General features: G+C 40.6%; 1 protein-coding gene across 1 annotated transcript; it reads right to left on the bottom strand.

The window, feature by feature from the left end:
• Nucleotides 1-3,803: 3,803 nt before the first annotated feature.
• On the bottom strand, nt 3,804-15,152 carry RBBP6 (retinoblastoma binding protein 6; the record flags this gene model as incomplete). Its single annotated transcript, XM_009704843.1, has 10 exons — nt 3,804-5,796; nt 6,666-8,414; nt 9,848-9,949; nt 10,307-10,669; nt 11,797-11,854; nt 11,960-12,038; nt 12,120-12,216; nt 13,327-13,682; nt 14,131-14,234; nt 14,980-15,152. Coding segments are annotated over 10 exons (4,651 nt in total), but the record flags the coding sequence as incomplete, so codon positions are not given.
• Between the last annotated feature and the right edge of the window lie 126 nt (nt 15,153-15,278).

The raw sequence follows: 15,278 nt of genomic DNA, 5'->3' as shown, positions 1-15,278 counted from the left end.
ATCATTATTTTAAATTAAAATTCTTCCTATGGAACCCAGTTCCAGGGCAACAAGGCAAAAAGCAAATCTCAGTTGATTCCATTTCAATATAAAACCCAGCCTCTAAAAAACGAGCCCCTCAGCTTGCTAGGCAAGAATACAAGAAATAATTTGGCAACCATTTCTTTAAGAGCTGGCATTTAGGTTCAGTCAGGAACTTTAAAAAAAAAAAGTTCAGTAACAAGCAAACAAGCACGTAGAGCATACCAGGCTGCATACAGAAATTTCTATTTCCCTCCTTCCACACAACCCAATACTTGATTGAAGACGATGAGCGAGGTTAGCTGCATGTCTAACCCTGTTAGGGGGGAGATCATTACACCCGATGGGTATGCACTGTGTTTGCTATTTAAGAAAGCCTAAAAGACACTGAAGAATACACAATAGTGCCTTTAACTATGGTGACCTACCCGTGGGGTGACATGCCCCAGGGGGCCATGAGGTCCATCAGCCTCCCGATAGCCAGACACCTCTCACCTGGAGTAAATGGCAAGATTTTGTGGACTCAGACCCTTTCTGTAAGCTTTTCTCAGTGCCAGGGTCTGTCTCTGCAGCATACACGGAACTGCGGACCGACAGCAAAGAGCAGCGTTCTTCTGCTCTTTCAGTTGTACAAACTCCAGCGCAGGTACCGTGGAGCCTCTCCGACCGTGGCGTTCGGTATTTTGCACGCTACCGTTTCTTTTTCAGCGATGCTATCAGTCACAGACTCAAATTACCAGTTTCATTCTTTGCTCTGGGGCAGACCAGATGCCCAACGTGTTTGTCTCCATCACCTGTAAGGAAGGAACCCTTATGCTTCCTACAGCATCTCCCCATACCCACTGTCCACTACTTTGGCTGCTTCCCATCAGACAATACAACCCACGCAAACAACTGACAAAACCACCACCACCCTCCCCAGTCACACCTACAAAACCCATTTTGAATCAGAAAAAGCAGCTGGCAGAAGCTGTCAAGAATTCAGCTCACACAACCCCCCCTCCCAGCGCCAGGTTGAGCTCCCAGAGCTCCCAGCGTACGCCCACCTTCTGCTCGGCGCAGGAGGGTCCGTGACCACCGCTGGAGCCCAGCCCAGCCCTCTACCATCCTTCCTGGACACTGACGCCTACCCCAAGCTTCTCTTCCTGCACCTAAGGCTCAATAATTCCGTGCCAAAGCGCCGGAGTGATCCCTGTCCCACGGGGCGTCCCAGCCGCTCGGGCACAGCGAGGTGGTCCCACGCCTGCTCTCGGTTCTGCAAGTCTCTCCCACTCCTCGAGGCGTGGGGAGCGACATGGCTGTGAAGCCTGAGGCTGAGCGCACGAACCCCGGACCTCCAACTGCTGGGGCAAGCCCAACCGCTGCGAGGCATTCTGTAAACCACGGGCACCATCACCACCGCCTTCCCACGTGTTTCAACATGAAGCAGCTTCACCTCCATCACGCAAGGAGCCCACACGTGTGTAAGTTTGATAACGACCGTTCTTCACCCTGTTCTCTCCTGTGTGTTCAGACACTATAAACTACTCAGCCGAATTTGGACCGATGTTACAAGTATACATTCCAATCCTTCCTTTCCCCTTTGAAGGTAAACGCAAGGTTTGCTCTTCAGTCACCTCAGACACAACATCATCCCTCAGTTTAGAAAAAGCACCTCAGCTAGTACCCTTGATATTCAAGCAGAAGTTTTATCTGCACATTGTTTAACGTATTCTTTTCTTCAGCCCATGATCCTGCTATTTTACTAAATTAAATTTCCCTAAAGCTGGTTACAATCAACCTTTCCTGGTGAAGACAAAGCAAAAGTTTCAACCGCTATTTCTTCTCTCTCATCAAACAATGGATATAAGCATTCCCTCCTTGGCCTTTACTTTCAAAATGCAAAACAATTATTAGGGGTTCTAATAATAATTATTACTAATTACTACTAATAATTATTAGGGGTTCAGCCAGAAGACTTCTAAACACAACTGGAAGTAAAAATCACCTACTCAGGCCTGCGCGTAACTTCATTCCAGGTGTCTTCACCTCAAAAAACTTGGAAAAAAGTAATCACAAGAAACTCCATCGGCCGAGTAAACTAAATTCACAGGAGACTGAAAAATGATCAGTAATGCTGCTACAGCACTCTGAAAACAGAGGAGAGTTTAACTGAACTTCAGAGCATGAAGACAGGCACTGACTACAGCTTTTTCAGCACAAGGTTATACATAAAAATATACAATTTTCCCTGTTTTCATAGAGCTATTCCATAAAGAAACTTCCAACATTTTACTTCCATGTCTGTTTACTAATTATTCTGAACCTTGATAATAAAGCAGACCTAACATGTTCCAACTCAAGTAAGAATCCCATTGCACTGAGTCCTAAATTTTCCGTATTTCGTTACAGGCCAAAGTACGCTCACATAGAACGGTGCAAAACTCGTCTTCTGCTTCCCGTGGCCGCAGCACCGGGCGCACGCACTGCGCAAAGGGAAAATCCGAGGCTGCTTTACACCCCTGCACCTCTGGCATTCGCTTTGCTGAGACCACTGCCCTGGACCACCCACGAGAAACGCGGGATGAGCACATTTAACGACCATCATGGACCTGTGCTTTTTGATTCCGGGAAGTTAACAATTTGAGCGGCTTAACTGGAAAGCCTGCTTTACTTTGTGCAGAGAACACCTGAAATCCACCCAGAATGCCTTGACATGACAAGGTACCAACTACTGGAAGTGAAATCCAGTACGAATTCTGGTTCATTCTTGTTTTAACCATCAGGAGTACAGGATGCTCAATCTCTAACCCAGTATTTAAAATGGGACAGCCACCCCTACTGAAAAGCAAGATGAATTATTTTACTCTTTCTGTACTGCTAAATACCCCAGCAACAGTACCTACAAACAATGGCACTTTTTGAACAAAATAGTCTCTGCAAGCAGGAAGCCCTGAAATGCTGCTTTAATTTATAGTACTTTCAAACAGAACTCTTTTGGGGCCAATCCCATAGCCAAACAGTCGAGGGCTTTCACTACTGCATTCAATCGTTACCGCGAGGTTATGCCCTTCATGCACAACGAGAAGAATTTCTTACCATGCCGGCTTTCTGACAGTTGAGCAACACCAACCACTGCCACTTTTTTTTTTCCAATTACAACTGTCTTAAAATTATCAAGCTAATTAAATTTACATTTTTCTAGATTTCCTGTCATTGTTCAAAGCAGAAGCCTGCCTTTCTAGTGGGCTTTCTCAACTGCTGACCCCTACATTTAACGGAAGGGTTCACTCTGTATCAGTGGCACCACTGTATGAAAATACTAATAATAAAGCTTCTATTTAAAAACCACAAACATCTTGGCGATCAGCATCACTGAGAGAAAATACAGATTACAGGGCATCTTCAAGTATACGTGTAAATGTTTGCCGGCACATGGCAACAGCTTTCTAAACAAACCAGAACAATGTCGAAATGTGACAGCTTACTGTGTAATGTCACTTTAAAACAGTCAGTACCAGCTGTTAATACTGGCTGTATGTTTGGGGCCATACACTACTGTTTACAATATAAAAACAAATCGACAAGGTGCATGAAAGAAGTGCACCTCTTGGCAGTACCTCCCCACACTGCACCACTTCAGAAGATCTAAAGTCCTACCAGTCTTTTCAAAATTAAACCCGTTGATGTGTCATTTTCCATACATGTTAGCTACCAGCAAGCTTTGACGGGTAGCTTTTTTCTGTCTCCTCTCTTTTCTCTCCTAATGTTCAGCTATCACTGGAAATCTCATCACATTGGATAGTTTACTGAAAACTTTTTATTGTAATCAAAAAGTGACATAACAGGGCTGTAATGTATTCTGCAAATCATTCTGCTGATATTTTATAACTGATACCAGCTTCTTCTGCCAGGCAATTAAAAAAAAATTCAAATGTGAAAATTTTCACAGTACAGTAAACTCCACCCAAACTAATTAACGGTGGTTAAAAATAAGATGCCCCAGCAAAACCTTTCATGTTACATGGTCACAACTCACAATTCTGTACAAAATGTTCACTTTTATAAAGCTCTGATGTAAAAATCAAATAATCAAGCAGCAATATTTTAAGTGCAGCACAGGGTCTTTCATGTCATTATTTACAACGCTTGAATTCGTTTACATTTTAACAAAATTTAATACAGATGACTTAGGAATTAAGTCATTTTTTTTATTATCTGTCATTCTATGTAGTGACAGATTTCACTTTTTGGTCATCTTTCTCTTTATCTTTGCTCTTCTTCGATTTTTTCTTCTTGTGTTTGTGTTTTTGGCTCTTTTCCAATTCCGTTTCATTTCCAACATGTTTCTTATGCTTCTTGTGTTTCTTATGTTTCTTGTGCTTCTTCTTCTCTTTTTTCTTTTTCTTTTTCTTGCTGTCTTGACTCTCTCCTGAGCTGGCACTGCTGCTGTGGCTTCGAGTCTGACTCTCCGAAGGGCTCTGACTACGGCTGCGGCTAACGCTGGGACTGCTTTGACTTTGACTTCTGCTTGCTTCGGGCTGGTCAGCTGCAGCAGGTGCTGCTGTATCCTCTTTCACCTTATCAACAGGTTTTTCCTTCGGTTCTTTAGGATTTTTTCCTGCAGCTTCCTCATCTTTTGCAGATACATTACTCTCACTGTCACTTTCGTTGTAGTCTGGTACAAAGGCAGCCTCATCAGTCTCTCGAGTTAGATCAGAAGAGAGCCGTGAGGAGTTGGTTACCTGAGGCTTAGGCTTGACAACACTTTTATCGTTTTGTCCAGTCACATTCTCTTTCTCATTTTTTACATCTGGTGATTCTTGTCTCAAAGGTGGTTTATTACCAACTGGCTCTTTTTCTTTATTGCTCTTTACTTCTGGTACGTGCTTCTCTTTCTCTTTTCCTGAATTTTTATCTAGAGGTTTGTGCTCCTCTGATGTACGCTTGGAATCGTGAGTAGCTTTGTGATCAGCCTGCTTCCGCTCACGCGGGGGACTGTAGCTGCTCCTTTTGGCATCCCCAGCGCCCTTTTTGGACGGCTCTGCTCGTTCCTCTCTCGGCTTACTTTTCTGCACTGATGTCGATTCTCTGTTTCGAGAAGGGGAGTCTTTTCTCCTTGCTAATTCACTCTTTTCATCTCTGCGCTTGGAACTAGAATGATCTCTGTTGCCATCATGGTCAGACTTTTTGTCTCGGCTAGGAGTAAAGTCTTTAGCAGTGGATCCACGGCTGGTATCATGTTTCTCTGAAGATCTGCTGTCTTTGGAAGATTGAGAAACATTTTTTCCATTTCCTTGTTCAGTTGCACGTTCCGAGTGGTCTTTCTCTGGCTGAACACTGCTCTTTCTCTTCTCAGAAGTGTCCTTGTCTGACAACGAATGATCCCGGTCTTTGGTTTTTCCTTTTTCATTCGACACAGAACTTTTTGAACTTTTTGCATCATGCTGAGAGCTTTCATAACTCACCTCTTTTGTAGATTTCTGTGTTTTCTCCAAAGGCTCCGTCTCTTTTTCATTGTGTTTTACAGGGTTTGGTGGCTTAGCACTCACATTTTTTATAACACTCGCAGGTTTTCCTACGTTTGTGGGCACCTGGGTAGATTTAATGTCTTCCTCTTCAGATTCAAAGTCATCTTTATCCCACTTTGACTGAGGGACCTGGATCATAATAATGACATCTTCAGCAGGGGCTGTTATATCGTTATTATACTCCTCCATGGTCTTAATGACAGTTCGTTTTGTATCTGGCTTTTCTTCAGTCTTTCTGACGGGGCTTCCTCCAGTAGAACTAGTGCTAAGAGGAAAAAAGCGTATGTGAATAACAGGTGAGATACATGCCCCGCCATCTTTTGTAACATTTTTTTATAAAATGGCTTTTGTTTCAATTCTAAAGCTTCAGGATTTTTTCAGATGTTCAATTAAAGGAACAGACAAGAGAAAGGATGAGTCCACTAGCTAAGATTATGAGCAATCAATTAATTTAGTATCTTACTGCTATACATTTAATTAACAAAGACACAAGATTACCAGATTGGGGACTGTCTGATCTGGTAATTCCTTCATGTCCTATTTCTACCAATGACAGATGAATTAGATATACACTCTTGTTTCAACATGTAAGCAAGCAATTACGGAGAGGTATATATACAACCACAGTTTTATCCTCGTGTTGTTCCAAGAAATGTTCTTCTGGAAAATTGTACATTTTAAAAACTTTTTAGAATATCAAGACACTCTTAAGTCTCCAGCAGTGTCTTAAATGTTTTGAGTTTGTTTAGTCCTGCTTCTTTAGACACTGAAATGTAAGTAGTAGCAGTTCCACACTAGATCACTGCTCCTCACCCAACGTCACACAATGCAATATAGAAGGGAGATCTCCAAGGTAAGTGCCAAAAAAAGTTGGCACTGAGCTGAAAGCAGTGTAGCTGTGTCAACATGGCACTGTGCTCAAAGCTAAAGCCAGTACAATATACGTACAACCAAGCTGTTTTCTTTAACAACATTTGATTTTGACAGAAGTACAGTTTAACAGGAAAGAGTACAGATTATTCACTCATTTAGAACAGATGTAGCTGTTCCTCTCATTAGCCACCATAAAGATTTTTACATTTTTTGGTGGAGGGGAGGGGGAAAGAAAGAATAGGAAAAGAAATGATGAGGTACCTGGTGTAATCTACAAGAGTTGAACTAGATCCATCAGCTGCTGTTACTTTTCTTCTCACTTTTCCCTTTGCTTTTTCTTGTTTAACTTTGCTGCTGCTCGGCTCAGGTTTCTCAACAGGTTCTTTTGCAGGTGGCACATTTTCTCCACTCACAATCTTTTTGCCAGTTTCTCGGTTAAGTTTAATCTTTTTTGCAGGGTTGTTAAGAAAAGCAGATTTATCCTTTTCTGGAGTTCGCTCTCCTTTTTCGCCATCAGGCTCGGTCTTCCCCTTTGGCGATGTTTTCGATTCAGCAGTTTCTGGTTTAGAGGCCTTTATGGAAGTGGTTTCGTGATCTTTATCAATCTTTTCATCTGCTTTTCTTTTTCTTTTTTCAGGTTTTGCATCAGAAGGTTTGCTTTTTTCCGCAGGTTTTTTTGACTTGTCCTCTTTGTTGGAGGGCTTCTCCGACTTGGTTTCTTTAGGATGGTCTTTCTTTGCCTTTTCTTCCTTGGCTGGTCTGGTTTCTGGGTGATCTTTTGTCACTTTTGGGTGAACTTTCCGTGGGGTACCAAGAGCCTTCTCATCCTTTTGAGAGGAAGATGTTTTAACACTGTCTGTCTTTGGCAACTCCTCCTTCACTTTTTTCACAGGAGGTTCTGTTCGAGGAGATTTTTCACGATCGGTGTCCACCTTCTCCTGGGAAGCTTTAGCTGGTTTTATGACATTGTCTTTCTTAGGAGGAACTGCCACTTCTACTTTCCGCTTTGTCTTGTCAACTTTTGCTTTTGGCTTATCCTTCTCTTTTTTCTCCTTTTCAGACACTGGCTTGAAAGCAATAGAATCTGCTTCCATAGGCTCATCTCTCACGGGGGTGGCATCATCTCTGCTTGGGAGCATGAACAGAGAATCTGTTTTAACGTCTTCTGTTGTAACTGGCTCTCTTGGTTTTCTCGCACCTTCTAACAACTCGGCATTGGGAAATCCTTCGTTCTCATCCCCTTTTCTTCTCTTCCGGTGTTTTTTATGCTTATTTCCTTTGCCATCTCCCAGTGGATTTTCCACCTCCTTCTCTTTTGATTTTGTAGGATCTTTGATGCCATGGCTCTCTCTTCCAGAAGGTTTTTCAGGGTAGTTTCCAGCTATAGTACGATTTCTGTGGCTCTGTCCACCAGGATAATCCTCCCTACGTCCCCGAGCATATGGCGAATTCTCTCGTCTGGTCCCAGGTGGACCAAACCTATCTGGAGAAAAGTTCTCTCTGTTCACTGGAGGTCGAGGTTGAGCACCAACTGCATAGCCCTTGTAAAACTTCTCGTACCATTCTCTATAGTTCCTTTCCCATTCTCTGTATCTTTCTTTTTCAAACGGATCTCTAAAGTCAACAGACCTGCCATAGTAAGCTTTCATATCATACGGTGGAACTTCTCTGTACCTGTTAAAGTACTCCCTTTCTCCTTCCCCTTGAGGTATAGCCCGTTTAGTGGGAGACTGGCCTCTAAATACTGGAGATCTTGACCGTGAATGGTATCTTCTGTATGGGGGTGACCTTGACCTTGACCGGTGATAACCATGCGACCTTGACCTAGACCGATAGTTACGACTCTTCCCTTTGCCTCTTCTTGGATACGGCGGCGATCGCGAGTAGGAACGAGAATGGGAACGACTAAATGACCGAGAGTAGGAGCGAGAGCGGGAAGAACCTGATCTTGACTTGGAGTAGGTATATGAACTTCTAGAGTAAGACGAAGCACTATAGGGTGACTTGGACCTTAAAAAAAAAAAAGACAACACAAAAAAAAAGTAGTTAATTCAAAACAGTCACTCTCCTCAATTTTTTCCTCCCAAATTTGGTTTGTTTTTTTATCTCTCCATATGCTTATGTCAAAGCTTCTTTCAGCTGCTGACATAATGCTACTGCAAACTGAAGAACTTGATAACATGTAAAAGTTTCTGCTTACAAGACAGAACAGCTGCTGCTTTGTTAGTGTAAAAACATACAGGAAGGGTAAGTCTATTTCCACTCGCTTCTATCACATTAACTACCACAGCTAGTGATTGATTTAAGGTGGTGTACACTGGCCTCTACTGGTACTTGAAGACGCACATTTTTCACTACTTGGCAACTACATGCAGTGTAAATAATTTTTGTTGCAGTAAGATGCAAAAAGAGCAAGCCTTAATGGCTACAGTGCAGTATCAAACATCAAGAGAACACAATTTAGCCTGAACACAGCAAAGCTCAATCTTAAAATATCAGCTTAGTCTATTTAACTTCACTACTTATTTGGCAATTTTTATAGGATGCAAAATACTTGTACTACTGCTATCTTACATACAGTACTATTTAATCTACACTTCTAGCCAGATGCCCTAGCAAAATACCTAGCACATAACTCTAACTCTAAGCAAGGCTAGTGACTGCATTTCAAGAAAAATCATGTCTAAAAGTTTCTACGCTCAGCCTCTAGTAATATGACTCAACGTCATTACTCTAGGAAAGATAGTGACAGCGTTACTAATAAAGAGCTATTCAGACTCCTGCCCAAGTGATCTTTTGGGACAGAAAATATCAGCTACCCTGACTTTTTCCTTGAGAAGTTTTTCTATTATTTTTTAAAGAACCATTTCACATTATTCTGCATATGTTCATTAGCATCATTCCGCCTCTCAAAGTCCTTCACCAATTTAAGATTTCCTTAAAAACAAGTCTGATCTTTTAATTCCTAAGAAAAATTTAACAATGTCAACAAAATACTAGCGAAAGCCACCAGTTTGCGGTCCAGGTTAAAATATCTCCTTGTATCCACATGAGATAAAAGAGGAAATGAAGACAATTTCTCTCACATATCTCCTCCGAAGTGCTTTGAGGTAATGGTTACAATCAGAACAGGGAGATGCAGAAAACTCAGCAACTACACTATTCAGTTTCTAGCCTCCTTAGGGCTGTCAGGAGGCGAAGGATGTCATTACAGAGAAGTTTTTTACTAAAAGAGACACCTGTTCCTTAACAACTGCTGCACAACTGTAACGACTAGTCAACTGTGATCTCTCACATTTGAGCTAGTAACCTATGTATGAGACTCCTGTCACTGCTAATGCCTTGAATCATCCAATCCATCTAACGATAGAGAGGTGGAGTGGAACTCCTCCTGATTCTTCTAGACAATCTGCTTCTCCATTACGGACATGTAAAGCAGTTACCTGGAAAACGAACGCCTACGCTCCTTTTGAATCTTTTTATATTCCATCAATTCCTTAGCAAAATCATTTGTAAACTCATCAAGTTTGGACTTTTTCTTTTCCCTGTTAAAATAAGTTTGACCTTTATTACAATTATAGTTTGACCTTTATTACAAAAAGACATCAAGAAACAAAACATGGCCAATATGAGAAAATGTATACTGCATGCAAATGCAAAAGGTGAACATCCTATTTAAGCAAAAACAGTTTAGAATTCCTACAAGTTTTAGGGAAAGTTTTAGAATTACATTTGTCTTGTTTTAGTTTTGCATGTTTACCATCTGCAATGAAAAAAGTATATTGGAAGAAACACTATGTCATTTTTGCTTATGTCAGATGCACTTTAGTGTAACTGCAGTCCAATATGCTATCGAAATACAAAAATGAAAACAATGCAACTTCATTGAGCCAAATACTTACTCCTCTTTAAGTCTCCGCTGTTCTCTGTAAAACTCCTCCCTAGATAAAGGAGGTGCTTGTGTCGTTGGGATGGTATTTGAATGAGGCGTTGGTACTGCTGTTGGTACCCAAGCTGATGACATGTTTGCAGGAGCTGGGGGATATCCCGGAGGGGGGACAGTGTACCCAGCAGATGGAGGTTGCCCAGGTGGAAACTGAGGAGGGAACTGTGGCGGTGGCACCCCCGGAGGAAGAGGAAGTGCATGGGGTGGTGGAGGGTACAAAGGAGGTGGCGGCACAGGAACAAAGACTGGTGTCGATGCCGGAAGCGTTGGGGCCTGAGTCCTTTGGGCACGTTCGCTGTGTGGTCGTCCTCGATTTGAACTTCAAAAGAAACCCAAAAACACGTGTCACTGTTTGTTACGCTCTGCCCTGACTTTGAAGAGGAAAGTGAATGAAGCAGGAGCATGGTGGTGAGCATTTCTTGTTGTCAACTTAAGCATTTTTCTCCCTGCTTTCTGTTCATTTGAGACTACACTCATTTCTTGATCCTCATACTTGCCTTCCACATCCTCACCCCCAACAGTTCCCTTCATCTTTCCTCCTTATACTCAGCTTTGTGACTGCAAACGGAGGCTGCCCATGCTTAAAAGAGACTCCCATCTCCCATGGGCCAAGTGCACACCGCTCCTCTGCTACTCCTTGATACACTGAATACTTCATCCTTCTGATCTTCAAAGTACTGCTGCTGCACAGATATTAACTCATCTTCTCTCCCACTTCTTTTAACTTCTCCCACATACGTTTCCTAGGTTGTTGCCTCATGATGATGTATTTAGCCTGTTCCTTGTCCCTGAATTGTTATCTTCCTGCTTACTGAATTTGAGGTTTTAGATAATCTGTGCGATAGATCCTGATTTTTGTTTTGATTTATCTTTACCAAAATGAAAGACTAACTTGACACTGCAATAATAGCTAAAACAGACTCCTCTCTCTCCAACTGAGAGAAAGCAGCTTGGCTGTTTGAGATGACTAAATTGAAGGATTTCAAAATTGTCATAAAACAACAGCGTTGACTTTTCCAGTAATTTGCTCAATCAGTATCAACTAAGTTGTTAAAGGAAGAATGTTGGAGCCTGATTTCTATTAGGAAATCAGTTTCTTCAGCCCTATTCAGCCAGTAATCAAAAGGGTGGCTTTCCATCTGATCTTTTAATTATATTTCATTTTTATATGTAATCATGGTTTCCTCAAAAAGTGTTCATTTTTCAGAGTCCTCTTTTCAATTATATACTGGAGTTTTATTTTAAGTAATCTTACTGCAAGCACAGATCCCCTTTGTTAAAGCTAATTCAAATTAAGGCGTTTAAAAATTAATTACCACTCATATTCTCCACAACTACCTGTGCATACTTATTTCAATATAAATCAGCTGCTGTACAAGTTATGTGTCACGGCCTAATTTAACAGGTTGCAAGTAGTAATATATTGAATTTCTGTAGAATACTTACAGTTCCCAGCCAGGTCTGCCACCTGCTGAGCGAATTGTACCAGCTCTCATTGGGTGACCTTTTGGAGCGGGGAGAAGTAAAAAAAAAACAAACAACAAAATAAAACATTCAGTTTATCTGAAAGTAATTTTTTAGAAGAAATTCTAAAGTTATAGTTACTTACCAGTTGTGGGTATTGATTGTCCTTGAGGGCCCAGAAGACTTGGTAATGCTGGTTGTCTTAGTACGGGAACCTGATAGCCCTTGTGAATAAATGCAAACAGTTACAAAATATGCTCTACTAAAATACAAGTATCATTGTGTTATGTTGAAATAAAATTTACCTTCTCTTCCAACAAACTGCTGATTGACAGAGAGGAAGATTTTGAAAGTTCAGCAGCAGTCACCAGAGCAGCAGGAGGTATAACAGTATCAGCATCACTACAACAAAAAAAAAAGAAAAAGAAAAAAGAGTTTTTTTATTAATCAAACATTGTTTTGAAGTGCTACTTGAAATATAAAGTCAAAACTGAGAAAAGGCTGACTACTGTAAATGAAAAAAAACCCAAAACTTCACCAGATTTAGAAATGTGAAGTTGGCCAATTCCAAATAAAGCAGTGAAGAGAAGTCAATTTGGACTACTGGCATTTAAAGAAGCAGCTCACTGGAAAAGTATTTTATTAAACTAGCTGCACATGAAAGGATTAGAGTACGTATAACCCATATGCTGAATCTCAATTTTGGAAGGTGTAAAAACTGAAATTCTATTAGGAAATGTTTATGTGCTCGTTCATTGGCTGCCTTAGAGGTTCTTATGAATTGTGATCCTTTGTATTCAACAGTACAGCTGAGCCTGACAGTCTTCTGGACAGAGCGGCTATTTGCATTCAAGGCATAATGTTGAAAGGATGTAAGTCCTAAACAACAGTACAGATTTTTAATGTATTTTCGTATGACTTCACCAGCTTGCAAACTTAGACTTTCATGTTTATAAATACTTCAAATTTACAGCGTTTCAATGTTTATTATACAACACTGACTACACTGTGTATTACCGAGGATGACTCTGACTCATTGTAATATTGATGACAGAAATACCATAGAAAAAAGTAACATGAAAACACCTGGTCAATTTTACCTATAATCATGCTTTTACACTTTTCATGAAAGTATTATTTCCTCAGCACTAAAGAGAAATTAATGCAATCAAGAAGGTTTGACATAACTAAATGGTTACTTCAGGAATTGCTAACCACTTAAAATCAAAGGGCTTCTGGGGAAAACAAGTTTCTCTCTCAGGGTAAACCTGTACTGAATGACTGGTAAGGGAATCAAACAAGAAACGCTTCTGAGAAAATTCTTGCATGAGGCACACTTCCAACTTGTCAAAGTGTCCTCATTCAAAGTAAAAACAAAAACCAGAACTTCCACAATTATCTGGAACTGTCACTAATGATATATAAATCACTAGCTAACAAGCTCAAGAAGACGACTCTAACTTAGGCATTTCGGTGTCTTTTATATTCATTTTGATCTACAGATTTACTTACCGAAAAGGTCCATCTGGCTTTTCACCACGGAGAGATAGGGACACTGCTGGAGGGAGATCAGAGACAACGACAGAAGATGGATTTACTGGCAGCCCAGCTGCCTGACCAGGGGCCAACGATGACAAAGCAGCAGCAGACCGAGAAGCCAGAGAAGCTAATGGAATCATTAGTGGATCCTGCTGCCTGGAAATTGTTGGTCGGAGTAGAGGCTGCAGGTTGCGTGTTATTGTTTGTCTCATGAGTGGCGGTGGAGGTGGTGGTGGTGGTGGTGGCGGCTGCGCCTGCTGTTGCTGCTGCTGAATCTGCTTACGGAGTCTTTTTGTGTAGCCAGTTTCATTTTTGAAGTTGTTCACAGCCTAGAGGCAGAAAAACGTTTACATAAAAGGTATTAGGAAACTTTAGTAGATATATGAACAAAAGCCTCCACAGAGTAAAATCACTTGTGTATTCCTGCAAATGCTATTAATCCTAAAATACATCAACATACAGATACACAAACACATCACATTAAACACTAATATTAATGACTGGCAATTCAGAGTATCTGCATTCACAGTACTTAGGGTGTTAAGACCAAATTTGAAAGTGAGGCAATCTTGTTAAACAAAAGTGTGACCTGAATTTGCCAGATGGTCTCTAAAGAGTTGCAAGCTTCTATAACAATAGAAAATGTATTTGAAAAGTAAATTTAGCCTTATTCAATTTAGCCTTGCTTAAGGAGATGTAAATTACTATTTTCGTCCTTGCAGCTTTTTACAAATAGACTTTTCTTACAAATAGTTTATGTAAAAGATATCACATTACCTGGCGTAAGAACTTGTTGGCAATTAAAGCATCAGGGGAAACATCTGTCTGATGACATGTTGGGCATGTATGTTCCTCAGACTCTAGTAATGCTGTTCTAATACCTATGAATAATTAGAGTAATTGAAATAGCTTTTAGCCAAGCTAAGGAAATTTCTGGAGTTCTAATCAATTATAAAAACATGTGTATGATTAATGGGTGAACATGGTCTTGAATTGAGAACATGAAGCTATAAATGTTCAATAGTACAAAAAATTTTTAGTATGCAGCAAATAGCTATGCAGTTTTGATATTTCAGTATTGTAACGTGTGAAGTTGCAGAGTAGGCTGTGTCTTGATATTTCAACTAGTCTTTTTTTCTACTATCTAGTACAGGGAAAAGTCAACAACCTCATTTTCAACATTTAAAAAAAAAATATTAGCAGGTTTGAGTTCTGAAGGTATTAACCAACTCTCCCATGGAGAAGAATGTGGATTAAATGCCTAACTACCCGTTTGTTGCAAGCCACAGTAAGTCACCAAGAGCACGATATGTAATTTTGTATAAGAGAAAGGGCTGTTGACAAACTAAATGCATTCGCTACCTAATACTGTAATCACCTGCACAATTAGGCCCTTTTCTCATACCTGTCCTTCTGCATGTAAAAAGGATTTAACCAGATACGTAAGGGGAAAAAAGCTTTGTCTTTTTTTTTTTTTTCCCTTTATAGCAGAAGAGACCTTTCCTATTCAGGGTATATTAAGTATTAAATAGAACTGGCAACAAAGTAATTTCGTCGTCTCCTATTTCTGCTTTCAGAAGATCAGATTTGATGTTTTGAATTAACAAACATGGGAGTAACACTTACATTCGTCACAATAACTGTTTCCACAGCAGGGAATAACAACTGCATCAGTCATTATATCTTTACAAATGAGACATAACAACTCATCTGGAATAGGATCATCTTCTTCTGAGGAGGATGACGGCTCCTCTGGTAAAAAGGGAGGCTTTTCCTTCTTTCCTATAGCATAAGCTTCCCTGGAGGGAGGGTGGGGAAAGAAAAGGAAAAAACGTTAAAGATGGGTAAAGGGAAACTTTACCAAGCTTTGGGTTTGATCAAAGGAAGATAATAGATGGAATTCTTCTCACTCCACATTAGCCTTC

Source organism: Cariama cristata, unplaced genomic scaffold, assembly GCF_000690535.1.
Source record: "Cariama cristata isolate BGI_N322 unplaced genomic scaffold, ASM69053v1 scaffold16557, whole genome shotgun sequence".
NCBI classification, from domain to species: Eukaryota; Metazoa; Chordata; class Aves; order Cariamiformes; family Cariamidae; genus Cariama; species Cariama cristata.
The sequence above is the reverse complement of the archived record's forward strand: the minus strand, read 5'-3'. Positions and strand labels throughout refer to the sequence as shown.